This window comes from Salarias fasciatus, chromosome 2 (genome assembly GCF_902148845.1).
Source record: "Salarias fasciatus chromosome 2, fSalaFa1.1, whole genome shotgun sequence".
NCBI lineage: Eukaryota > Metazoa > Chordata > Actinopteri > Blenniiformes > Blenniidae > Salarias > Salarias fasciatus.
This window is the reverse complement of record NC_043746.1, coordinates 13,441,026-13,468,043: the sequence shown is the minus strand read 5'-3', so window position 1 is coordinate 13,468,043 and position 27,018 is coordinate 13,441,026. Positions and strand designations below refer to the sequence as shown.

The 27,018-nt window shown below is 40.1% G+C and overlaps 2 protein-coding genes and 3 pseudogenes across 2 annotated transcripts in view; all 5 read right to left on the bottom strand.

Moving 5' to 3' along the window:
* LOC115397319 (protocadherin alpha-C2-like) overlaps nucleotides 1-27,018 on the bottom strand; it is a 422,283-nt gene that overhangs the window by 318,150 nt on the left and 77,115 nt on the right. The window lies entirely within an intron of this gene.
* LOC115403782 (protocadherin alpha-10 pseudogene) lies at nucleotides 3,510-5,945 on the bottom strand (annotated as a pseudogene).
* On the bottom strand, nucleotides 6,109-9,767 carry LOC115403773 (protocadherin alpha-10 pseudogene; annotated as a pseudogene).
* Nucleotides 9,889-13,316, bottom strand: LOC115403764 (protocadherin alpha-9 pseudogene; annotated as a pseudogene).
* On the bottom strand, nucleotides 16,867-20,327 carry LOC115403753 (protocadherin alpha-3-like). Its single transcript, XM_030112757.1, is given in 3 exon segments — nucleotides 16,867-16,875; nucleotides 17,935-18,120; nucleotides 18,123-20,327. Coding segments are annotated over 3 exon segments (2,391 nt in total). The 5' UTR covers nucleotides 20,319-20,327.

Below are 27,018 nucleotides of genomic sequence, written 5' to 3'. Positions count from 1 at the left end.
CACACATCAATAGAGACAGTAGCTGAGAGGGAGGGCTCTCCATTGTCAGAAACCAGCACCACCAAGGGGTGAGTTCAGGTCATTGTCACTCATCCTCCTCTTCGTCTGATTTCTCCCGTGCTGGTTCCAATCCTGAACAGGTTGTTTCCTTTGGGCTCAGACAGGTGATAAGAAAGCAGTGCGTTGTCCAGAGTCTGCATCTACAGCCCTGATCTTTGCCACAAAGTATCCTGCTTCTGCAGAATATGGGATGTTCTCACTGTTGACGGAGCCGTGCTCAGAATAAGGAGCAAGAATGGAGGGACTGTTGTCATTTTCATCGAGGATAAAAACATTGACGGTCACGTTGCTGCTGAGTGGAGGGACACCAGAGTCTGTGGCCTGAACTTTGAACTGAAACGTTTTATTCTCCTCAAAGTTAAAGGATTGCAGACTGACAATCTCTCCGTCTCGGAATTATATTCACCATTGTGGATGGCGGCACTGAGTCAGTGTTGCTTTGTAAAAATGAGTAGCTCACGTGACCATTTTTATCAATATCAATCAGTTGCAGTCACAGTTTTTAAAGTCGCACCAACTGGACTATTTTCTTAACATAAAACACTTATGGTTCATCTATGAAAAATGGTTGTTATCATTCACATCAAACGTGGACATTAATCACGCTCGTGCCGGAGAGAGGGGGCTGCCCTCATCAGTCGCAGTGATGCTGATATTGTATTGAGAAGAAGTCTCTCGGTCCAGAGGACCGTCCACTACCAACGAGTAGTAATTCTTATAATTTGTTTCTAATTTAAAAGGAACACTATTGGCTATTCTACAATTCACCATACCATTTTTACCCCCATCTTTATCATGTACTGAAACCAGAGCAATGGCTGTCCCGACTGACGCGTCCTCTTTCACAGCTTCAGCAGAGATGTGACTGTAATTTCAGGTTCGTTGTCATTCATGTCTAAAACTTCAATTAACAATTTCGCGTTTGAGCTCATTGGTGAGGAAGCTCCATCGCTCGCTTTTACTCTAATCTCAAACGCGCTATTTTTCTCAAAATCGATATTCATTTTATTTTGTACAGTTCCTGTAATTGCATCTATAGTAACAGGTCGGTTTGTTTCCCTCGGCCCACTTCACTGAACGAATATCGCACTTGTCCATTGGTCCCCTCGTCGAAATCAGTCGCGTTTAACGTTATTATGGATGTCCCGATTTGAACATTTCATACACAGTAACTTTGTACAAGGGTTGGCTAAACAAGGGAGCATTATCGTTATGTCCAAAACATTAACAACTATAGTCATTGTGCCTGATTTTGCAGGTGTTCCTCCATCAACTGCAGTTAATGTAAGTGTGATAACGGACTGTTTTTCTCTGTCTAAAACTTCCGGAGCACCAATTCAGGAGTAACAATTTCCCCTATTAGTGTGTCCAGAGAGAAGTATTCATTTTGACTCAATTTATATGTATTCACTGTATTTTTGCCAACGTCTGCATCGTTAGCTGGGTGTAGAGGGAATTTCGTGCCTGCCTGTGTGCTCTCAGTAATATTGATAACCTGGGACGACCCGAGAAATGATGGAGAATTGTCATTTACATCTAATATTGTCACTTCAACGGTACAGTTTTAAAGGGTTATTAATGACAGCTTCTACACTAATTGAACATTTGGCCTCATCATCGCACAGTTCCTCTCGATCTTCTCTCGTTGACATACAGAACACCAGTCTTTAGATTTACCTCGAAATATTTCTCTTTCCTCCGGCAACGACTTGAAACATGCGAGACTCAACTCCTGGACATTCAGGTTAAGATCTTTGGCGATATTTCCGACAACATTCCCCAGATTTACCTCCTCAGAGACGGAATAAGACAGCTGTCCAAAAACTGCTTCCCAGTAAAAATCCAGCAGCAAAACCAGGAATAAATCCACACAGAACTCGCTCTGCCCGGCAAATACATAATGCCTTATATCCACAAAGTCACATTTACAAGAAGTGTGTATAGGATCTCCCTATGGAAATACAAAACCTCCCGAAAAATAAGGAATATCTTGACACAGCCTTGTACACGCCGGTCCGTCTTTTCTCTCGTCTTTTCTCTCCACCTCCTGCGTGTCTTTGTTTCAAACGTCCGAGAATCGTCATTGACTAAACTTGGGAGGAGCCCGAGACAGCAAAGACAGCCGCAAAATGTTATGGTCTATAATGTCCCCAAGTGGACATTTCTGAGAACGACAGACGGAATTAAACAATGCACATGACATCTCCTTGGAAATGGATTTAGGAGACTTTCACAAAATATATTGTCATGGCGGCCGCGCATATCATTTCAACTCTGAGAAGGCTTTCCAGATTGCAAATCAAACAGTCGTGTATGTCGTAGGCTGTCCCATTTTTCGCACATCCTGATTCACCAGCCTATAATGGTGAGGTGATTATCAAACAGCTGTTTTTTTTTTTTTTAAAAAGCAGCATTAGTATTTTATAAGACATTATAAAACATAAACAACACAGATAACAATTACATAATTTATTTCAAAATATTTTCATATTAGTGTGAATTATTATAATAAATAATAGATAGTATTAACTCTTCAGTATCTATCAGATCAACAAGGAAAATAAAAAAGTGTGAATTCATAGCTGGGAAAATTAACGTAATTTTCCTTTATTTATTTATTATTTATTGGTTCTTTTTGATTTTAATGCTAATTGAATTTCTTTACATTAAAAAATCGTTATAGAAACAAATGCATATTTTCTTTCAAAACGTTGACGCTGTTTACGTATAAGACATGAGGTTTAGAGGCATTGAGTGAAAAGGAAACACTTAAGACCTTTCCAAAAGATAACTATACTACTTGAGTTCAGGACCATGGATAGTTACAGTGGTGACGAAGTCAGCACAATCGCCAGAATATGCAGATGAAGTAAGACAATACACCAAGAGACTGTTTCACGACTATCCTGTATGAAACTTACACTTCTGCATGCCCACGTTAATAGTTTGCCCATTTTGGTTACATTTGCATAACATTGACGAAGAACGTAGAAGATACAATGTGAACTTGACTCTGGTTTAACAAGGAGAACATGACAAAAACTGCATCTCTCCTGTGTTTAATGACGTGCCTTTTACTCGGGAAGTGATTAAATGGAGCAGGAAGCTCCGAAAAGAGGACAGTGAAATCTGCTCTCAGAGATGGGCGTGTTGGTAAGAAGTAATTAGAAACGTGGAAGTGTGATAACTAACTTTGACAAAAAACAAAAGCCGCAACGTGTAAGGATAGTTTCTAATTCATACTGAGCAATGTAAAGAAAAAAAACACACCAAAAAATCGTTGTACCTGCCAAGGTGGCAATTTAAAAAAACACAAATGTTTGCAAGTGTAACACATCACATTGACTGTGACAATACACACAAATTCTTTAGATTGATCGTTTCTCTTTCAAATGAAATTGTGGCTCTAGATCTTTGTTCAAATAAAGTTAGACAAAGGAACATGCCTTTCATTTTGAATCAAAGAGCAAATTTGTGCTGTGTAACGTGATGATTCCTACCTTTTCCTTGTTGGGTAATGTCTGAGTCCTGGTGAAAGTATCTCCTCCATTTATACTGATCAGTTCAGCATCTACAGGTGGAAACGGTCCAGGGAAAACCACCACATCACTCTTCAGTGTGTCTGAGCTGAAACACACGTCGTACTGCTGAGAGATTTGGAGTAAGACCAGCTCCCGTCAGGGTGGGTGGTGATCATGGGGGCGCTGTACCTGCTGAAAGAGCCGTCTGTCCTGTGGCATCTCACAGCTATTAAACTGATGAGACTCAGCAGAAAGATGACGGACACTGACGCGATGGCAATCAGTAGGTACAGGTTCAAATCCGAGAAACTGTCCTCCTTTACAGGCACATGTCTGAACTGAGTCTGAATGTCAGCGGTGCTTTCAACAACCACCACATCAATAGAGACAGTAACTGAGAGGGAGGGCTCTCCATTGTCAGAAACCAGCACCACCAAGGGGTGAGTTTTCAGGTCATTGTCACTCATCCTCCTCTTCGTCCTGATTTCTCCCGTGCTGGTTCCAATCCTGAACAGGTTGTTTCCTTTGGGTTCAGACAGGTGATAAGAAAGCAGTGCATTGTATCCAGAGTCTGCATCTACAGCCCTGATCTTTGCCACAAAGTATCCTGCTTCTGCAGAATATGGGATGTTCTCACTGTTGACGGAGCCGTGTTCAGAATATGGAGCAAGAATTGTAGGAATTATCATTTTCATCGAGGATAAAAACATTGACGGTCACGTTGCTGCTGAGTGGAGGAACACCAGAGTCTGTGGCCTGAACTTTGAACTGAAACGTTTTCATTTCCTCAAAGTTAAAGGATTGCAGACTGACAATCTCTCCTGTCTCGGAATTAATATTCACCATCGAGGATGGCGACACTGAGTCAGTGTTGCTTTGTAAAAATGAGTAGCTCACGTGACCATTTTTATCAACATCAGCATCAGTTGCAGTCACAGTTTTTAAAGTCGCACCAACTGGACTGTTTTCGTTTACATAAACACTTATGGTTTCGTCTATGAAAAATGGTTTGTTGTCATTCACATCAGAAACGTGGACATTAATCACGCTCGTGCTGAAGAGAGGTGGGCTGCCCTCATCAGTAGCACTGATGCTGATATTGTATTGAGAAGAAGTCTCTCGATCCAGGGGACCGTCCACTACCAACGAGTAGTAATTCTTATAATTCGACTCTAATTTAAAAGGAACACTGTTGGATATTCTACAGTTCACATCCCATTTTTACCTCCATCTTCATCTTTCACTGAAACCAGAGCAACTGCCGTGCCGATTAACGCGTCCTCTTTCACAGACTTCAGCAGCGATGTGACTGTAATTTCAGGTTCGTTATCATTCACGTCTATAACCTCGATAAGTAACTTAGCATGTGAAGTTAGAGGAGACGATGCACCATCACTGGCTTGTACTCGAATCTCAAAAGCATTATTTTCCTCAAAGTCAATATTCTTTATGTTTGTTACAGTACCGGTTCTTTCATCTATGGCGAACAATTGAGACTGTTTCCCTCGGCCTACTTTACTTAACGAATATCTCACCTGTCCGTTTGTTCCCTCATCTAAATCATAAGCGTTTAATTTCGTTATGGAAGAGCCTATTTTCACGTTTTCATACACACTGGCTTTGTACAATGTTTGATTAAAAACTGGAGCATTATCATTAATGTCCAATACTTTTACTGTGATCGTCATTGTGCCTGATTTAGCAGGTGTTCCTCCATCAATAGCAATTAAAATGAGACTAATAACGGACTGTTTTTCTCTGTCTAACACTTTCCGAAGCACTAATTCAGGAGTGACACTTTCTCCTTTAAAGGTATCAAGGGTGAAAAATTCATTTTGGCTGAGCTTGTAGTCATTAACAGAATTTTGTCCAACGTCTGCATCATGAGCTGGTTGCAGAGGAAATTTTGCTCCTGTTGCAGTGTTTTCCGTGATGTTCATTGATTCTGAAATACTGAGGAATGATGGAGAATTGTCATTTACATCTAGATCACTATTTCAATGCGGTACAGCTTTAAAGGGTTATTTATTACTGCTTCTACACCGAGTGAACATTTGGCCTCATCACCGCACAGTTCCTCTCGATCTATTCTCTCGTTGACATACAGAACACCAGTCTTTAGATTTACCTCGAAATATTTTCTCTTTCCTCCAGCAACGATCTGAAACTCGCGGGATTCAAATTCTTGCACATTAAGGTTCAGATCTTTGGCGATGTTTCCAACAACAGTTTCCAGTTTTACCTCCTCTGAGACGGAATAAGACAGCTGTCCAAACACCGCTTCCCAGTAACAATCCAGCAGCAAAACCAGGAGATAAATCCACACAGAACTCGCTCTTCCCGGTAAATACATAATGTTTAAATCCAAAAAGTCACATTTACAAGAAGTGTGTAGGATCTCCCTCATGTAAAAACAAAGCCTCCTGAAAAATAAGGAATATCTTGACACAGCCTTGCACACTCTGGTCCGTCTTTTCTCTCCACCTCCTGCGTCTCTTTGTTTCAAACGTCCGAGAAACGTCATCTTCTAAACCTGGGAGGAGCCCGACACAGCAAGGACAGCTGCAAAATGTCATGGTCTACAATGTCCCCACGTGGACATTCCTGAGAACTACACAGGGCTTCAAACATGAGCGACGAGGAACTTCTCTTTTCGATTTTTTAAGAAAACATCGTCAGTCGCTATGAAGTGCCAAACATTTGCAGCTTTAGAACATTGAACAGTGTCAGCTGAATTTCCAGTTGTAAGTTCATTAAGGAATCTAATGAGGCAAGTCTACAAATGTTAAAATATTACCACGGTCTAGATATTTATATGAGCAGTTCCTCCAATGAGACTCAGCACGAAATGGTGGAAAAAGTTTTATTACATTAGCATTTGAAATTTCTTAAAATTTCAAATTAGATATAACAGACAATAGAATAACTCAGATCATTTTTGTCTCTTCACACTTTTTTGCATGGATTTTGTTGAAATGATGCACCGTGGTGATTATGACTGTTTCATTCCTCAGTGAAAGTGTCCATGAAAAAAATAGAAAAAGATGTCAACCAGATGGGCCGCAGCCCTGCATATTTCCCAGGTCTTTCTGTTTCAACACCTGAATCTCATGACGGCTCGATTATCAAATACTTCAGAAAGCCTCATAACGAAACAGTCCTTGCAGTCAGCTGTAACGAAGCAGGGAAACAATGAAAACACGCAAAGGTGCGGCTGTCCGGGATCTGATCTTCAGAACCCTGGTGTAAATTGTCCGTCAAATACTAAGACAAGCACACGCAGACCCTTAACCTCAGAAACCAAGGATAGTTACACGCTGAGAATGGCAATGGAAGGCAGTCAGTAGCCTATGCATTTTCCTATGGACTACTAAAATATCCGATGGCAAGTGATTGCTCATATTGTCCTGGGTGAAGACTGTCCATTAATTATATGAGACTTATGAAGCCAACAGAAACAGTCATTTCCACGGCATGTTTTCAAAAGGAAATAAAATAGCAAATTCATGAACTTGTATTCATCACCACGGAAAGAGACCCGAAAACACAACGGCAGTGAAAACCTAATAAAAAAATCAACTATAGTTCACAAAAATAAACCTTGTGATTGTGGTCAAAACCACTTTCTTACGTCAGTCATGATAAAACTTAGACGTTAACGAGAAGATATGCAATGTCAAAAACTTGAAAACAGCATTGCCTGGCCAACTTGTTTAAGCGCATTAAAAGCAAACAACAGCAACATATCTAAACAGACAACAAAATAGAATACTTTATAAGCACTTGTCCTACCTTGTCCTTGTTGGGTAAAGTCTGAGTCCTGGTGAAAGTATCTCCTCCATTTATACTGATCAGTTCAGCATCTACAGGTGGAAACGGTCCAGGGAAAACCACCACATCACTCTTCAGTGTGTCTGAGCTGAAACACACGTCGTACTGCTGAGTCGATTTGGAGTAAGACCAGCTCCCGTCAGGGTGGGTGGTGATCATGGGGGCGCTGTACCTGCTGAAAGAGCCGTCTGTCCTGTGGCATCTCACAGCTATTAAACTGATGAGACTCAGCAGAAAGATGACGGACACTGACACGATGGCAATCAGTAGGTACAGGTTCAAATCCGAGAAGCTGTCCTCCTTTACAGGCACATGTCTGAACTGAGTCTGGATGTCAGCTGTGCTTTCAACAACCACCACATCAATAGAGACAGTAGCTGAGAGGGAGGGCTCTCCATTGTCAGAAACCAGCACCACCAAGGGGTGAGTTTTCAGGTCATTGTCACTCATCCTCCTCTTCGTCCTGATTCTCCCGTGCTGGTTCCAATCCTGAACAGGTTTCCTTTGGGTTCAGACAGGTGATAAGAAAGCAGTGCGTTGTATCCAGAGTCTGCATCTACAGCCCTGATCTTTGCCACAAAGTATCCTGCTTCTGCAGAATATGGGATGTTCTCACTGTTGACGGAGCCGTGCTCAGAATAAGGAGCAAGAATTGTAGGAATATTATCATTTTCATCGAGGATAAAAACATTGACGGTCACGTTGCTGCTGAGTGGAGGAACACCGGCGTCTGTGGCCTGAACTTTGAACTGAAACGTTTTCATCTCCTCAAAGTTAAAGGATTGCAGACTGACAATCTCTCCTGTCTCGGAATTAATATTCACCATCGAGGATGGCGACACTGAGTCAGTGTTGCTTTGTAAAAATGAGTAGCTCACGTGACCATTTTTATCAATCATCATCAGTTGCAGTCACAGTTTTTAAAGTCGCACCAACTGGACTATTTTCTTTAACATAAACACTTATGGTATCATCAAAGAAAAATGGTTTGTTTCATCACATCAGAAACGTGGACATTAATCACGCTCGTGCTGGAGAGCGGTGGGCTGCCCTCATCAGTAGCAGTGATGCTGATATTGTATTGAGAAGAAGTCTCTCGGTCCAGAGGACCGTCCACTACCAACGAGTAGTAATTCTTATAATTCGACTCTAATTTAAAAGGAACATTATTGGATATTCTACACTTCACCATACCATTTTTGCCTCCATCTTTATCATGCACCGAAACCAGAGCAACTGCCGTGCCAATTGACGCGTCTTCTTTCACAGAGTTCAGCAGCGATGTGACTGTAATTTCAGGTTCGTTATCATTCACGTCTATAACCTCGATAAGTAACTTAGCATGTGAAGTTAGAGGAGACCATGCACCATCACTGGCTTGTACTCGAATCTCAAAAGCATTATTTTCTTCAAAGTCAATATTCTTTTGCTGTTACTGTCCCGGTTCTTTCGTTTATAGCGAATAAATTAGTTGTTTTACCTCCACCTAAATCACTGAATGAATATCTCACCTGTCCGTTTGCTCCCTCATCTAAATCAGTTGCGTTTAAAATGTAATAGTTGTCCCTACTTTCACATTTTCCGTCACACTGGTTTTGTATAGTGTTTGACTGAATACAGGAGCATTATCATTATTGTCCAACACATGTACTTTGATAATGATTGTGCCTGACTTTGCAGGTGTTCCTCCATCAATTGCAGTTAACGTGAGGCTGATAACGGACTGTTTTTCTCTGTCTAACACTTTCCGGAGCACCAATTCGGGAGTTACACTTTCCCCTTTAAGTGTATCGAGAGAGAAATATTCATTTTCACTGAGCTTGAAGGTGCTTATTGAATTTTTACCAGCATCTGCATCGTGCGCAGGACGAAGAGGAAATTTTGCTCCAACAGCGGTGTTCTCGCTTATGTTCATTGATTGAGAATTGGTGAGAAAGGAGGGGGAATTGTCATTTACATCTAAGATCACTATTTCAATGCGGTACAGTTTTAAAGGATTATTTATTACTGCTTCTACACTGAGTGAACATTTGGCCTCATCGCCACACAATTCCTCTCTATCAATTCTCTCGTTGACATACAGAACACCAGTCTTTAGATTTACCTCGAAATATTTTCTCTTTCCTCCAGCAACGATCTGAAACTCGCGGGACTCAAATTCTTGGACATTAAGGTTCAGATCTTTGGCGATGTTTCCAACAACAGTCCCCAATTTCACCTCCTCAGAGACGGAATAAGACAGCTGTCCGAATGCCGCCTCCCAGTAACAATCCAGCAGCAGGACCAGGAGATAAATCCACACAGAACTCGCTCTTCCCGGTAAATACATAATGTTTAAATCCACAAAGTCACATCCATGAACACGATCAGGATCTTCCTCACATGAAGACCAAGCCTTGTGAAAAATGAAGAAAATCTTGGCTCACAGTCTTGCACACTCTTTTGATCCGTCTTTTCTCTCCACCTGTCTCTTTTTTCAAACGTCGAGAGACGTCATAGTCTAAACCGGGGAGGAGCCACGACACAGCAAACACCGCTGCAAAATGCCATGGTCTATAATGTCCCCATGTGGACTTTTATGAGAATTACACATGAGCGTTGTTCAACACGAATAATCTATTTAAATAGGCCTACCACGGTTATGTTGTATGTCCTCCTAAATAGTCAATACAAATCAGGAATTCCACTCCGCACCCAAATGGTGATGGACTTTTTTTCTTTTAAGTTTACTGTTTGAATTTGAGACATCTCAAAGGTTCTGGAGTATTGGGTGCATATTGCTTTGTGCATACGTGTACACGCACTTGTCCGATCAGAATCGACAAGAATAAATCCTGATCTTGAAAAGCAATGGCTTTGTTTGGAGGTTTTTACTTGGGCATTGATACTCATTTAAGTGTGTAAAATGATTCAGATTCCTGAATAAATAAATAAATAAATAAATAAATAAATAAATAAATAAATAAATAAATAAATAAATCACCCCAAACGTTCTGATTTTACCACAAAAAATGTTTTCAATGGACAATGAGGGTATCATGTCACTGCGTTTACCGTTGACAAACAACATACACCAGCACACTAAGTTCAGTACCATGGATAGCTACCCACTGTCATCGATACCAGATAGCTCAAGAAGCCGTTTATATTTTAATTTGAAAAACAGAGAGATTATTGTGTCAGTGAAATCACTGCATTGATCCTAAATATGAACTTTCTCATCCCATCTCGTGATTTGACATTAGTGAATTGCAATCAAAAAATTTGGAAACTGTTAAAAACAACATTACGTTTGGCAACAACTTTATCTGTATGTTTTCATAAGTTCACAAGACACCATCATAGTTTCATTTGTCAACTGTTAATAAAGCCTTCAGGAAATGCAATAAAATTAATATTACTGTTAACTCGAGATGAACAAGTGATTGTTCATGCGTGAGCATGAAACAAAAACATGAGAGACCATGCCCTCCGGGGTTCAGTCCCTAATAAATTGGCTGGTCTTACCTTGTCCTTGTTGGGTAAAGTCTGAGTCCTGGTGAAAGTGTCTCCTCCGTTATACTGATCAGTTCAGCATCTACAGGTGGAAACGGTCCAGGGAAAACCACCACATCACTCTTCAGTGTGTCTGAACTGAAACACACGTCGTACTGCTGAGTCGATTTGGAGTAAGACCAGCTCCCGTCAGGGTGGGTGGTGATCATGGGGGCGCTGTATCTGCCGAACGAGCCGTCTGTCCTGTGGCATCTCACAGCTATTAAACTGATGAGACTCAGCAGAAAGATGACGGACACTGACACGATGGCAATCAGCAGGTACAGGTTCAAATCCGAGAAACTGTCCTCCTTTACAGGCACATGTCTGAACTGAGTCTGGATGTCAGCGGTGCTTTCAACAACCACCACATCAATAGAGACAGTAGCTGAGAGGGAGGGCTCTCCATTGTCAGAAACCAGCACCACCAAGGGGTGAGTTTTCAGGTCATTGTCACTCATCCTCCTCTTCGTCCTGATTTCTCCCGTGCTGGTTCCAATCCTGAACAGGTTGTTTCCTTTGGGTTCAGACAGGTGATAAGAAAGCAGTGCGTTGTATCCAGAGTCTGCATCTACAGCCCTGATCTTTGCCACAAAATATCCTGCTTCAGCAGAATATTGGATATTCTCACTGTTAACTGAGCTGTGCTCAGAATAAGGAGCAAGAATTGTAGGAACATTATCATTTTCATCGAGGATAAAAACATTGATGGTCACGTTGTGCTGAGTGGAGGAACACCAGAGTCTGTGGCCTGAACTTTGAACTGAAACGTTTTCATCTCCTCGAAGTTGAAAGACTGCAGACTGATAATCTCTCCCGTTTCTGAATTAATATTTAGAATTGTAGATGACGGGATTGAGTCGCTGCTTTGCAAAAATGAGTAGCTCACGTGACCATTTTTATCAACATCAGCATCAGTTGCAGTCACAGTTTTTAAAGTCGCACCAACTGGACTATTTTCTTTAACATAAACACTTATGGTTTCATCTATGAAAAATGGTTTGTTATCATTCACATCAGAAACGTGGACATTAATCACGCTCGTGCTGGAGAGAGGTGGGCTGCCCTCATCAGTAGCAGTGATGCTGATATTGTATTGAGAAGAAGTCTCTCGGTCAGGGGACCGTCCACTACCAACGAATAGTAATTCTTATAATTCGACTCTAATTTAAAAGGACATTATTGGATATTCTACACTTCACCATCCCATTTTTGCCTCCATCTTTATCATGTACTGAAACCAGAGCAATGGCCGCCAATTGACGCGTCTTCTTTCACAGACTTCAGCAGAGATGAGACTGTAATTTCAGGTTCGTTGTCATTCACGTCTATAACCTCGATCAGTAACTTGGCATGTGACATTTGAGGGGGACACCATACTGGCTTGTACTCGAATCTCAAAAGCATTATTTTCCTCAAAGTCAACATTCTTTATATTTGTTACTGTCCCGGTTCTTTCATCTATGGCGAAGAACTGAGACTGTTTCCCTCGGCCTACTTTATTTAAAGAATATCTCACCTGTCCGTTTGTTCCTGTGTCTAAGTCAGTTGCATTTAATGTTATTATCGAAGAACCTATTTTCACATTTTCGTGCAAACTGGCTTTGTACAACGTTTGGCTGAATACAGGAGCATTATCATTAATGTCCAATACATTTACTCTGATGGTCATTGAGCCTGATTTAGCAGGTGTTCCTCCATCCATGGCAGTCAAAATGAGACTGACAACAGACTGTTTTTCTCTGTCTAGCACTTTTCGGAGGACCAATTCGGGAGCTATACTTTCTCCTTTTAACATATCGAGGGAGAAATATTCATTTTGGCTGAGCCTGTAATTGTAAACAGAATTTTTTCCAACGTCTGCGTCATGAGCTGGTTGCAGAGGAAATTTTGCTCCGGTCACAGAGTTTTCTGTTATGTTAATTGATTCTAAAATACCGAGAAATGATGGAGAATTGTCATTTACATCTAATATTGTTACTTCAATGCGGTATAGCTTTAAAGGGTTATTTATTACTGCTTCTACACCAAGTGAACATTTGGCCTCATCACCGCACAGTTCCTCTCGATCTATTCTCTCGTTGACATACAGAACACCAGTCTTTAGATCTACCTCGAAATATTTTCTCTTTCCTCCGGCAACGATCTGCAACATGCGGGACTCAAACTCCTGGACATTCAGGTCCAGATCTTTGGCGATATTTCCAACAACAGTCCCCAGATTGACCTCCTCGTGGACGGAATAAGACAGCTGTCCAAACACCGCTTCCCAGTAACAATCCAGCAGCAAAACCAGGAGATAAATCCACACAGAACTCGCTCTTCCCGGTAAATACATAATGGCTTAAATCCACAAAGTCACATTTATAAGAAGTGTGTTAGGATCTCCCTCATGTAAAAACAAAGCCTCCTGAAAAATAAGGAATATCTTGACACAGCCTTGCACACTCTGGTCCGTCTTTTCTCTCCACCTCCTGGGTCTCTTTGTTTCAACGTCCGAGAAACGTCATCTTCTAAACCTGGGAGGAGCCCGAGACAGCAAAGCGAACTGCAAAATGTCATGGTCTACAATGTCCCCGCGTGGACATTTCTGAGAACTGCACAGGGCCTCAGACATTACACATGAGGGGACCTCTGTTTTTTCCAGGAGTTTCAAGAAGACATCGTCGGTTTGTTCCCGAATTAAGTGTCACCTATTGCAGCCGTTGAACATTATACAGCTTCATGGTTTTTTTTTTTTGGTTTGTAAAATAATCTTGAAATCTGACGAAACAAGCCCACACATTTGAAAAATGTTAATGATCTGGACACTCATTGCGAGCATAATCCATTTATTCTGAAATTCAAGCACGAAACGTTGGTGGAAAATTTCTTATATTAAAATTTGAAATCTTTCCAAAATTTCTAAATATTTAGAATGTAAAATGATAACGAATCATTTTAACTCGCCAAGGTCGGTTCTGCATGGATGTCGCTGAAACGATACGTCATTATATTTGTTTATGACATCAACTATGGAGGTTACTGAAAGCTCTATACATACTGCTTGTTAAAATTAAACTTCGTTGGGCATTGGTTAAATTTAAATGCATTAAAGAGGGAAACTTGTCCGACAGCTCCCAAGACAGGCACATTAAGACCCTTGACTTCAGCACCAAGGACAGTGACACGCTCAGAAAGGGAATAGAGAGAGAGTCCAAACATTTTCCTATTGACTCGAACTAAATGATGGAATAACAGCTGCTTGCTCTTACCTTGTCCTTGTTGGGTAAAGTCTGAGTCCTGGTGAAGTGTCTCCTCCATTGATACTGATCAGTTCAGCATCTACAGGTGGAAACGTTCCAGGGAAAACCACCACATCACTCTTCGTGTGTCTGAACTGAAACACACGTCGTACTGCTGAGTCGATTTGGAGTAAGACCAGCTCCCGTCAGGGTGGGTGGTGATCATGGGGGCGCTGTATCTGCTGAAAGAGCCGTCTGTCCTGTGGCATCTCACAGCTATTAAACTGATGAGACTCAGCAGAGAAAGATGACGGACACTGACACGATGGCAATCAGCAGGTACAGGTTCAAATCCGAGAAGCTTGTCCTCCTTTACAGGCACATGTCTGAACTGAGTCTGGATGTCAGTGGCGATTTTCAACAACCACCACATCAATAGAGACAGTAAGCTGAGGGAGGGCTCTCCATTATCAGAAACCAGCACCACCAAGGGGGGAGTTTTCAGGTCATTGCACTCATCCTCCTCTTCGTCCTGATTTCTCCCGTGCTGGTTCCAATCCTGAACAGGTTGTTTCCTTTGGCTCAGACAGGTGATAAGAAAGCAGTGCGTTGTATCCAGAGTCTGCATCCACAGCCCTGATCTTTGCCACAAAATATCCTGCTTCTGCAGAATATGGGATGTTCTCACTGTTGACGGAGCCGTGCTCAGAATAAGGAGCAAGAATGGCTGGACTGTTGTCATTTTCATCGAGGATAAAAACATTGACGGTCACGTTGCTGCTGAGTGGAGGAACACCAGAGTCTGTGGCCTGAATTTTAAACTGAAAGTTTTCGTCTCCTCAAAGTTAAAAGACTGCAGACTGACAATATCTCCAGTGTCGGAATTAATATTCACCATGGTAGATGACAGCATCGAGTAACTTTGCAAAAATGAGTAGCTCACGTGACCATTTTGATCAATATCAGAATCAAACGCAGTTACCGTTTTTATGACAGCGCCTACTGGACTATTTTCTTTCACATAACGTTCAGTACTGACTCAGTAAATCGAGGTGGGTTGTCATTTACATCAGAAACCTGAACATTGAGTATACTGGTGCTTGAAAGAGGTGGAGTTCCTTCATCTGTTGCAACTATTGTCACATTATACTGGACCGTCGTCTCTCTGTCAAGTTGACCATCAACTACCAACGAGTAATAATTTTTATAAGTTGTGTCGAGCTTAAAAGGTGTCGAGTTCACAATCACAGCTTTCACTGCACCATTCTTCCCACTATCCTGATCCAGCACAGAGACGAGAGCAATGGCGGTGCCCTGTTCTGCGTCTTCTTTCACTGAATTCAACAGCGAAGTCACAGTGACCTCAGGTGCATTATCGTTTAGGTCCACCACTTCAACCAGCACCTTACAGTGAGCAGACATCGGAGGCTGCCCTTTATCACTTGCCTGAGCGTGAATTTCAAATGCAGGGTTTTCTTCATAATCGATGTTTCCTTTCACCAAAATAGCTCCTGTTTCTGAGTCAATCTGGAATAGTTTTAAAACACGATCCTGTCCTTTACTTCTCAGTGAATATTCTATTTCAGCGTTAATTCCTTCATCTGCGTCTGATGCATTCAAAAGTATTACTGTGCTACCAATAGCTATATTCTCGGTAATGCGAGTTTTATATAAGGACCTAGTGAAGACAGGAGAGTTATCATTATTATCCAATACATTATCACAATTGTGATGTACCTGACTTTGGTGGATTTCCTCCGTCGACTGCAGTCACTGTAAGTTTACAACCGGGTGTTTTTCTCTATCTAAGCCTTTCTGCAGCACAAGTTCAGCTGACACACTGTCGTCTCCTCTATGTACCTCTAAAGCGAAATAATCATTCGTACTGAGTTTATACGTGCTAACATCATTCTTTCCAACATCTAGATCCGATGCTCCAACAAATCCAAACCTGCCTCCTGGAACAGTACTCTCTGCAATATTAAGAGTCTGTATTTTTTCAGAAAAAAATGGCGCATTGTCATTTATATCCAATATATTTATCTCCAAACGATAAAGGTTTAGTGGTTTGTTGATCACGGCTTCTACAGTGATAGTACATTTTGTTGCCTTCTGGCAGAGCTCCTCCCGGTCGATCCTTTCAATCACATAAAGACTGCCAGTTTTCAGATTGATGTCAAAATGTTTTCTCTTTGATCCGCTAACAACCTGAACATGCGATACTCCAAGTCTTTGGAATTTAAATTTAAGTCTTTCCCAAGATTCCCCACAGATGTCCCAGGATTTACCTCCTCTGATATAGAGTATGACAGCTGCCCTGATACACCTTCACAGCAAAAATCCAAAAGAACAATGACTGTGGAGATCCAAAAGAGGCTGCGTATAATCCCTGTCGACATGCTGCTATCCGACTTGAACTGATGGTATGGCTTGTAGACTCCGGAATTCTTTCCCAAAAAAACAATGTAAAGAAAGTACAAAAATCCTTGTGGTTTAATCATCGGGAAAAATACTGATCGACGACCACGGATTAATTCTGGCAGTGCGTCTCCTTGTAACAAAGCCCCCAGGAAGCTCATCGTCCTCTGAATCTGGGTGGAGCTTCAATCAAGCCACACTGCATCAAAATGCTATGGTCTATTGTGTCCCCGTGTGGTCATTTGATGAAACTACATTCAACACAGATATTACATGAGTTATTTAACCTGCAATTTAAATCGGGTAAAAATAACACAAAAAGCACATATAAAGTATTGGAATCAGTCCTTGTCCCCTACCCGTTAGACCATAACGCAGTGAAATAATAAGAACACTTTCCTGAAACATATCAAAAGACATTTTGCTAAACGACAGTGGTATTTAAACTGTTGACTAATAACTACAGATTCATCTTTATTTACAATGAAATATGTATCTGGATATGGAAAATAATGCATTCATAGTGTTACTGAAAATAGGTGTTGATAGTCTCAATAAGAACTAAAAAATAACACACACACACACACACACACACACACACACACACACACACACACACACACACACACACACACACACACACACACACACACACACACACACACACGTTGAATTGAAAAAGAGAAATGATTTAGAAGAAGAAAAAGACCGAAATGCAACAGATCCATCCTTACATACATCCACCCATCCATCAATCGCTGGCTGTTTTTAATGCAAACGTATGTCTCCCTCGGACATATTTTGAAACTTATTTCTGCACCATAGAAAATGATGTCAAAGAAAAAATTGTCATCCAGGGAAAATAAATACTTTTACTGGTTAGACAAACAAATATTTGTTTATTGTGAAAAACAAATAAAAAAGACTACTGTATAAGCCATTCTTGTGAATCAGTTCACACATGAAAGTAAACATGAAATTCTTACTTTCTCTTGTATTATTTTAAACTTTCTCAAAACAAATGAGAACATACACATGACTTTATTCTTATTATTTCTGATACGAGAAAAATGTTTTTGATTCAGTTTTTGATTTACCCTTCAGAGCACACTGAATAAAGTGCTATACGCATCAGCACCATGGATAGCGACACATACAGCAACGCTGAAAACCAGAGACGGGCAAAAAAACCTATGTCCCTTTTCTGCCACAGTATAAACCTGTAATATAAATTCAAATAGTAAAAATATTGTCAAAGTAATCAAGTTAACTATCATAAACGTGACTTTGATCAGTTTTTTTTTCCTCAGGTCACGAAAGCAACATCGGCTACAGTGGTTTCTTACCTTTTCCTTTGTGGGTAAAGTCTGAGTTCTGGTGAAAGTGTCTCCTCCATTTATACTGATCAGTTCAGCATCTACAGGTGGAAACGGTCCAGGGAAAACCACCACATCACTCTTCAGTGTGTCTGAGCTGAAACACACGTCGTACTGCTGAGTAGATTTGGAGTAAGACCAGCTCCCGTCAGGGGTGGGTGGTGATTCATGGGGGCGCTGTACCTGCTGAAAGAGCTCTCTGTCCTGTGGCATCTCACAGCTATTAAACTGATGAGACTCAGCAGAAAGATGACGGACACTGACACGATGGCAATCAGCAGGTACAGGTTCAAATCCGAGAAGCTGTCCTCCTTTACAGGCACGTGTCTGAACTGAGTCTGGATGTCAGCGGTGCTTTCAACAACCACCACATCAATGGAGACAGTAGCTGAGAGGGAGGGCTCTCCATTGTCAGAAACCAGCACCACCAAGGGATGAGTTTTCAGGTCATTGTCACTCATCCTCCTCTTTGTCCTGATTTCTCCCGTGCTGGTTCCGATCCTGAACAGGTTGTTTCCTTTGGGTTCAGACAGGTGATAAGAAAGCAGTGCGTTGTATCCAGAGTCTGCATCCACAGCCCTGATCTTTGCCACAAAGTATCCTGCTTCTGCAGAATATGGGATGTTCTCACTGTTGACGGAGCTGTGCTCAGAATAAGGAGCAAGAATGGCTGGACTGTTGTCATTTTCATCGAGGATAAAAACATTGACGGACACGTTGCTGCTGAGTGGAGGAACTCCAGAGTCTGTGGCCTGAACTTTGAACTGAAACGTTTTCATCTCTTCAAAGTTAAAAGACTGCAGACTTATAATTTCTCCTGTCTCTGAATTGATATTTACCATTGTGGATGACAGTAAAGTGTTACTTTTACTTCCAAGAAATGAATAGGAGATTTTGCTGTTTAAATCGCTGTCAGCATCAGTCGCAGTTACAGTTTTAATCACTAATCCCACCGGACTATTCTCATTTACGTATACATTAATTGCAGCCTCTGGGAACAGAGGCGCGTTATCATTGACATCAGAAACTTGAATGGAAAGCATACTGGTGCTGGAGAGCGGTGGGCTCCCTTTATCATTAGCAACTATAGTCACATTGTAGATAGATACGCGCTCCCTGTCCAGCGGCCCATCAACTAGCAGAGAATAATAGTTCTTATAGTTTGTTTCTAGTTTGAACGGAGCATCATTTTTAATCTCGATTTGAATCTCGCCATTTTTGCCACCGTCTCTGTCGAGGACTGACACAAGTGCAACTGCAGTGCCTACAGCAGCATCCTCCTTCACCGTGTTATGTAGGGACGTCACGGTGATCTCAGGCGCATTGTCATTTAGATCAACCACCTCCACCAACACCTTACAATGAGCAGACATCGGAGGCTGGCCTCTGTCACTCGCCTCAACACGTATCTCAAAGGCTCTTTTCTCCTCAAAATCTATGTCTCCTTTAACTCTGATGACCCCCGTCTCTTTTTCAATTTCAAATATATCAAGTATTCGGTCTTGATCCTTACTTCTCAGAGAATAGATGATCTCACTGTTGAGGCCCTCGTCTGCGTCTGTCGCGTTCACTGTGATTATCGTTGTCCCACGAGGGGCGTTTTCGGGTATCTTTGTTTTGTACAAAGACTCACTAAATACCGGAATATTGTCATTAATGTCCAACACATTGACAACGAGCTGCGAAGTGCCTGATTTTGGGGGATTTCCTCCATCAACAGCAGTCAATATCATGGTGATCACGGCTTGCTTTTCCCGGTCCAAAGCTTTTTGCAACACCAACTCAGCAGACACAGTGTCACCGGCTTTGTGCACCGCTAAAGAGAAATGTTCATTTTGGCTTAATTTGTAAGTATTAACACCGTTTTTCCCCACATCTGCATCAGTTGCTTCAGATAATGCAAATTTCACTCCCGGTAATGTACTTTCTGCAATAAATAAATTTTGCAGTTTGGTAGTAAAGAGTGGAGCATTGTCGTTCACATCTAAAATGTCCACGTCTATACGATAAAGCTTTAATGGATTATTAATCACAGCCTCAACACTTACAGAGCATTTTAGTTCATCTGAGCAAAGCTCCTCTCTGTCTATTCTCTCATTAGCATACAGGGCACCAGTCTTTGTATTTACCTCAAAGAATTTTCGTTTTGATCCAGTAACTATCTGAAACATGCGAGATTCCAGCTCTTTTAAATTGATATTCAAATCCTTGGCTATATTTCCAACAGGAGTCCCCACGTTTACCTCCTCTGAAATTGAGTAAGAGAGCTGTCCGACCACCGTTTGGAAGTGAAAATCCAGTAGAAAAAGGCACACATAAATCCCAAAATAGCTCCACTTAAAAGCCCGTGGCATTTCTCCTTGATGAAAATAAATCTAAAATGTGAAATTGTTGTAGAGGGTATCATCCGAGATGAGCTTATTCTAATGGTCGCTGTTTGTTCCACTGCTGTCGGTGTCCTTTTAACAAAGAATGAAGAAGAGGATGACTGAAAACAGGAGGGGCCATATGGATTGAACACCAGGGTGGATCCTGATGGATCAACAGCAGCCCCATGTGGAGAATGGCGGGAAATGCACGGAGAGCGTGGAAAAGACCATTCAGCATCAAAAACAAATGAGAAACGCCTTGTCAATGCCACGTCAAACCTAAAAACCTACAGACAGACACCCAACATTCAACATCATCTTAATATTTCAGTAAAATTAAGCCTGAAGGACTGAGAGGATAAAGATGAGTTTCCTTCTTCTGGTCAGCTGCATTTTTAACACTGGGCAGTCCAACACCTGGAGCTGATACTATTTGTTTTTGTAGGCATTGTTTCTGTCCTGTTTGCCTCTTTTTAAATGTAGATAAAGCCACATTTTTTTAACCACATTTACACCTTCAAAAAAACTAAGCCAAAAAAGATAAAAACAAACGCAGCCCTCATCTCAAAGCCAGGATCAAACATACAACCTTAAAAAAAAAGAAGGGAAAAAAGAGCACATAGTTCTTAATATCTGCGAAATAGGGACAATGTTATTATTTCGTCAAATAAATAAAGAATTAGATTGCATGTGCCGTTTCACATATATTGATTTATTACAATCTAGTCTGTGTAAAGCAACACTTTGTATTCTATCTGCATCTGTTGCAGGGTATAATTTGTGAAGACATGCCACCAGGAAAATAAACAAACAAACACATAAACACGTAAATAAATAAATAAATAAATAAATAAATAAATAAATAAATAAATAAATATCATTAGTGGATTCAAAAAAAAGGATTCTTTTTTTAAATATAATGCTTGCTTGGTTAAAACCACTCCTTCTAGTTGTACGCATGTGCACATCTTTGTCCTGATATCTTTTGGCTTTCACAAATTTCTGTGGATATCTATCACTTAAATTAGGCAAGTAAGCTGCTAATAATCATGTGCTTTACTCAAACAAGGCCACATTCACCTTTTAAGCTGATTGACACCTGAAGTGAGACCACACAGCAAGTTTGGTTTTTTTAGATACTCTGTCACCACAAAATTGTTGTCAGAGACAACTAAACTAGATTCTTATATACTTGCTCAGAAGAAGGACTATTGTCACTTGTGTGTGTGTGTGTGTGTGTGTGTGTGTGTGTGTGTGTGTGTGTGTGTGTGTGTGTGTGTGTGTGTGTGTGTGTTAAAACAGATTCTTCTTTTCCTTGACCATGTTATTGGTTAAGAATTGCCCTATATTTTCTAAAAGTCATTTTATTATCTTTAAAAGACATGATCTTTTGTGTAAATTCTTTATGGTGGAGATTTCAAGGAGATGTGTGAAGCTCAACTGAATAAAATAAAATTGAAATAATTTTGTTAAACAGTGAGCAAATTCTTCAACGACAGCTTTGTTTTGACTTACTGGAACCCTTGGGTGTCATTTTTTCCCCCTCTCCCTATAAATCAGCTTAATTTTTTCCAGCAAAGCTTCACAATTCTCTCTGAAATCTACACCTGAGGGCTGGGTCCAGAGAAGGGCAAATTAAAAATTTGTCATAGGACTTGATCAGGGGACTAAGATTATGTCAGCCTGAAAGTTTGACTTTGCTCCTGCTCATATTGACCTTTGAATTATGACTTTTAAAGCTTCCATTCTGACAAACATCCTAGAATCATGGGCCCGTTATACAAACCTCTTGAACTCTACTAGGATGTAAGATGTGGCTTGATATTATCACCATCAGGGGCATTATAATATGTGGTAAAAACTGAATTTGACTTATGTATTCAATTTGATTTGTAAATTCAATCTAAAAAAGTGTATTCATCATCAAATTAAACCCCAAAATGTACTTAAAGTTTTAATCACTGTGAGAATAAAAGAACTAAAACTCACAATCAGGTCACAAGACAACATGATGGAAGATGTCATGAATTTATTGTTCTTTATGCAGTTTGAAGAAGTAGAGTTACGTTTTGGAATAACCTAAAATAAAGTAAATGTAGGCAACATGATGCAGGCAACATGAAGACGTCTTCCATGGAAGACGTCATGCATTTATTGTTCTTCATGCGTTTGAAAAACTAGAGTTACATTTTATAACCTAAAATAAACTGAATGAAAAGCTGTAAATGTGCATCTGTAAAAGTATGCTGCGTGTGGTATCGAATAAGTGTGAAGCAGCCCAGCTATTGTGGTAATTTGTGTTTTTATCACATCAGATCAAGGTAAATTGAGCTCGTTTCTAGAGCAAAAAACAGAAATGCTTTTTTTTTTTTTTTTTTTTTTTTTTTTTTTTTAGCATATTCATGTTCTTTTACCTTCCCATTGAGATTTTCACAGTACGGATCAGCTCCGCTCTTTTCAAGCAGGTTTGCACGACACCCGGAAGTAAAAGGCTAACTGGCTGGCATTTTTTTTTAACTCAAATACCCATAATGCTTTGCATCTTTTTCAAACTATGAAGTAGCCTGTCACAGCATTAGCCTCGGGGCTAGAGAGATGAGCTCGTTAAAAGAGCCAGTTGTAACAAGTTGAAAGTAACAGCGAGTATTTAGGCCACTGTAAGAGTGAATGCACATATATTTTACGAACAACAGCTGTGAATGATATTGTTGGAATAATTAAGATCGATCTTTGAAGACATTTCCATGGTGATGGAGGACACAGCGGCACAGTTGTGTATGTGAGCTTCTCTGTTTTCTTAATTTTTATTGATTAACATGGTCAAGGAATTGCAAAATTTGTTTCAACTATGAAAATCCGTTGCAGATTTAAGCAATTCGGGGCAAAATTCTTTCTGAGCAAAATATTTGAGAATGCAGTTTAGTTGTCTCTGAGCATAATTTTGTGGAGTCAGGGTTGGTAATGCAGCTATATCACTGTGGCGTAAAACTTGAAAATATGTATTTTTTTCCGTTGTAAATTACATATACGGAAATTAGGGAATTGTTAGATATGATCTGATGAAACAACTATGCTACATAATTCCAAAACCACTGTGAGATACAAGCTACACTTTGAATCCCTATGTTATGTAGGTAATGATATCTATAAGTTCTTCAAAAAAAAATTCTACTGTTACAATAGTTGATAATTTCTGAATTGTACTGTAAAGACAACACACTCTACACACTCTCTACTTATATATAGTAGAGGTACCAGTGTCAGAAAAAGCCTTGGTCGACTTTTCAGTCATGGTGGTCAACTTGATCTTTGATATCACAAACTGATAACTCAAAATTAACCACTTTCCCTCAACAATGGATTATCATTTTGTCCAACCGATGTTGGCAAAACACACTGGTATATGTCACATTTAACAGTTTTTTTTCTTCATTGTGTTGCTTTTATATGCGTAAGCTGTAGCAGTCCGCATGCCTTTGGCATTACTGAAAACACCATTAAACTAATCAGATTTTTCTCTTTCTTTCTTTGGCATTCTTCTAGTTGGTGTGGCAGTGTGAAGACTGAAGGGCTCAAAACCATCAGAAACTTTGGCTGATTATCCTTAAACATCAAATGGCTCAATACAGGACAAAGACTCAAAATATGGGCTCTCCAAAAGTGGCAGTAAATGCAAAAGTCTCGACGATGAGCGACTTGAACATTAAGAGATGTAAAACGTAGAAACATTGCATCACTTTTAAGAGGGAATATATTGAAGAAATTCCCATGAAGAAGAAAAGGGATGCTGGAGAACTGAAAACCAGGTGGCCTCCAGAGGTAAGAACATGCTACTTTTCTGTGTGAGCATCTTTATTCAGTCACAAAGCTGGGGAGATTTTAATGGTGAGGCGGTGACAAAAAATCTGAAAGTTACAGTTGTAGTAACTATTTCCTTCTTTATCCAGACGTTGTATTCTCAGATGCATAAGTGAAAATAAACCATTCATACATGCAGCCCAAAGTTAGTTGCCAGTGAAAAACCTGCTGCTTCTCTGCTCTCAACATCACCTTTATGTCACTTAGGGGTAACTCTTGCTATGGCTTTTCACTTCAACACAATCAAACCTGCAGTGAGGGTGTGCGTCCTATTTAAAGGCATGGCTTCACACCCAAACAATCACACAGGTGTTCCTCATCAACAATTCAGTGCTGTCTCATTCCAGTTCAGTCCCGCTTCATCTTTCCCTCCAAGACATTTGACTTGACACCCCCCATGATATGTTGGGAGGATCAGCTTTGAAGGAAACATTAGAAATCAGTGAACTGAGATTTGTTACGGATTTATTTTTCCAGTTGTTATTCTGCATGTACAAATACAAAAAAAAAATCACCTAACAGCACCTGTGGATCAAGGAGGCTTGGATTTTCTCCTTTAAATGTCTTGGTGATTGCTTCAAAATGTTTGTAACAGGGACACAACTCCCCACAAAATCATTTTAATTATACCACTGTAGTTCAAAAAACCTTTTTTTTAATGTAACATCAGTTATAGTACTTATTATAAATGTACCACAATGTTCACAAATAAACTAGATATGCTGACAAATGCTCAATTGTGTGTCTTATCACCCACAGCAGAAATCCAATATTTCTATGTTTAAGTGTGATTTTAGCAATTTAGTTGAGGACTAGCATTAGTTAATAAACTTCATAAGCGGGTGATTAAACATTTTTTTATTTCAGAACACGTAAGCATTTTTCCAAAATATGATCCACATTAAATTTTATTTGTAGAATTACAATTTGTTGAGCTGTGTGATAATTGTTTAATCAGTGCATTCAGAAACTGTATTTTCTTTTCATTTCAATGAGGGGGTTTTATTAAAGTACTTTATTCAAGCAAGGGGGAAATTCATATCAGCAGGTTGAAAAAAGCTGTTCAGGATTTTGTGCTACTGTAAAAGTTGGTCTGTGGTGGTTTTAGTCTAGGTCAGGCTGATGGATTAGTTAAAGGATTTTAGTCGCACATGATCTGTCTGGCTCAACTTCAAAGGATCACACATCATCTGCAGGAAATTTGAGAAGTTAAATGAAAGTAGTGCAAAAAACCATTTCTGAATTAGCTTATTCACCACATTTAGTTATGCATTAAACAAAATCTAATTTCATCCACAGTTGTCCAAGATTAACTTACAATTACATATTTTATTGGCTGATTTCACATTGGCTGTGTTTCTTCTTCATCGGTGTCATGGTTTCATAAAAATTGAAGGTACTGATACATAATTTATCATGAATACCTATTTCAGTCACACCACTTGAATAAATGCAAGACTTTTTTAAGCTTTGCCCCCCCCCCAAAAAATTCTGTTTCTCTGTCCTTTGCAAGGAATAGATGTATCCACACCCATTGTTCAATTGCATGTCAATATAGAGGAAGAACACCTATGTTCTGAAATTTATTTTGGTGTATTTGAGTGTTTATTCACACTTCCACAGCAGCAGCAGTGCTGAGCCTCTTTAACATTTTCTCTTTTGTAATCCAAGGATTAAGCCTGTGATTCAGAAACTCCTGCCCTATTTCCACTCTGTGGGAAACATGATTTGATTTGAAATGATTAATAACCTTTCAATAGCTCCTCTCATCCGCCAACCCCCAAATGCAATAATGATAATAATAATAATAATAATAATAGCTCACAAAGGATGAACTGTGGGCGCAATATCCTAATGTATGTCAGGTATATATGAGTACCATGTGCACTGAGGACATTGCACATATATGTTATTCACATGCATCCATGCACATGCACACAATTTTCATTGTGCACCAGACAGTCCATGATGAAATTCAATGGTTCATATTTTACTTGTATGTTACAGTCTACAGCACAAACTACACAGCTTCATTCTGGATTATATTCCTCGTAAAATCAGCATGACACATAATGAGCCAGCGGTTTATTCAGCACAATAAGATTATCTTTTAAGTGGTCAAATTCATCATCATGATGAATATGAATGTTAGCAGACTGTCAATCTGAATCTCTGCTGATAGTTAATTGCTGAGCATGCCTGGGAAGTGAAGCACGCACTGACTGTGTAATAGAGACATAAAAGTGATCACATCATTACTGCTTCCACTGATATTGCTCCTCTGAGAGACATTTGCAAAATAATCAGTCAATCAATAACAGTTCTGTGCACACATATCCTGGAAAATATGTTTTTTGTGCATATTCATGTTATGTTGAAAGTTGTGTTTATTGATATAAATCACTTATGCAAAGTTTATGCTAAATGCTTTGCTGAATAATCAATAGCTAATAATTTTTGGCTTAGATAAACTTATCTATTCCCTTAAAAAATGAGGTTCTGAATAAAAGATGTGGTGGTTATGTACATGTGAGCTTGTCATCCTGCCTCACAGTGTGTGGTATATCTGCCACATGGCACAGTTGCAAAATATCTCTTAACATTATGGGCAGTGGTATTGACTGGGTAGAGGAAGCAATGAGTAATAGATGAGGGGAGGGGTGTGCAGAGGCGGAAGCAGTTGGTAGCACCGTTTTAGGCGCGTTCACTGCGTTGTTAAAGGAAAACCATATTCAGTCCCTAAATTAGCGACTGTATCTCTTCCATCTCATGATTTTTGTGATATTCCTTCTGCATTGACACCAGTAGTGTGGGTTCTTGCAAGTGT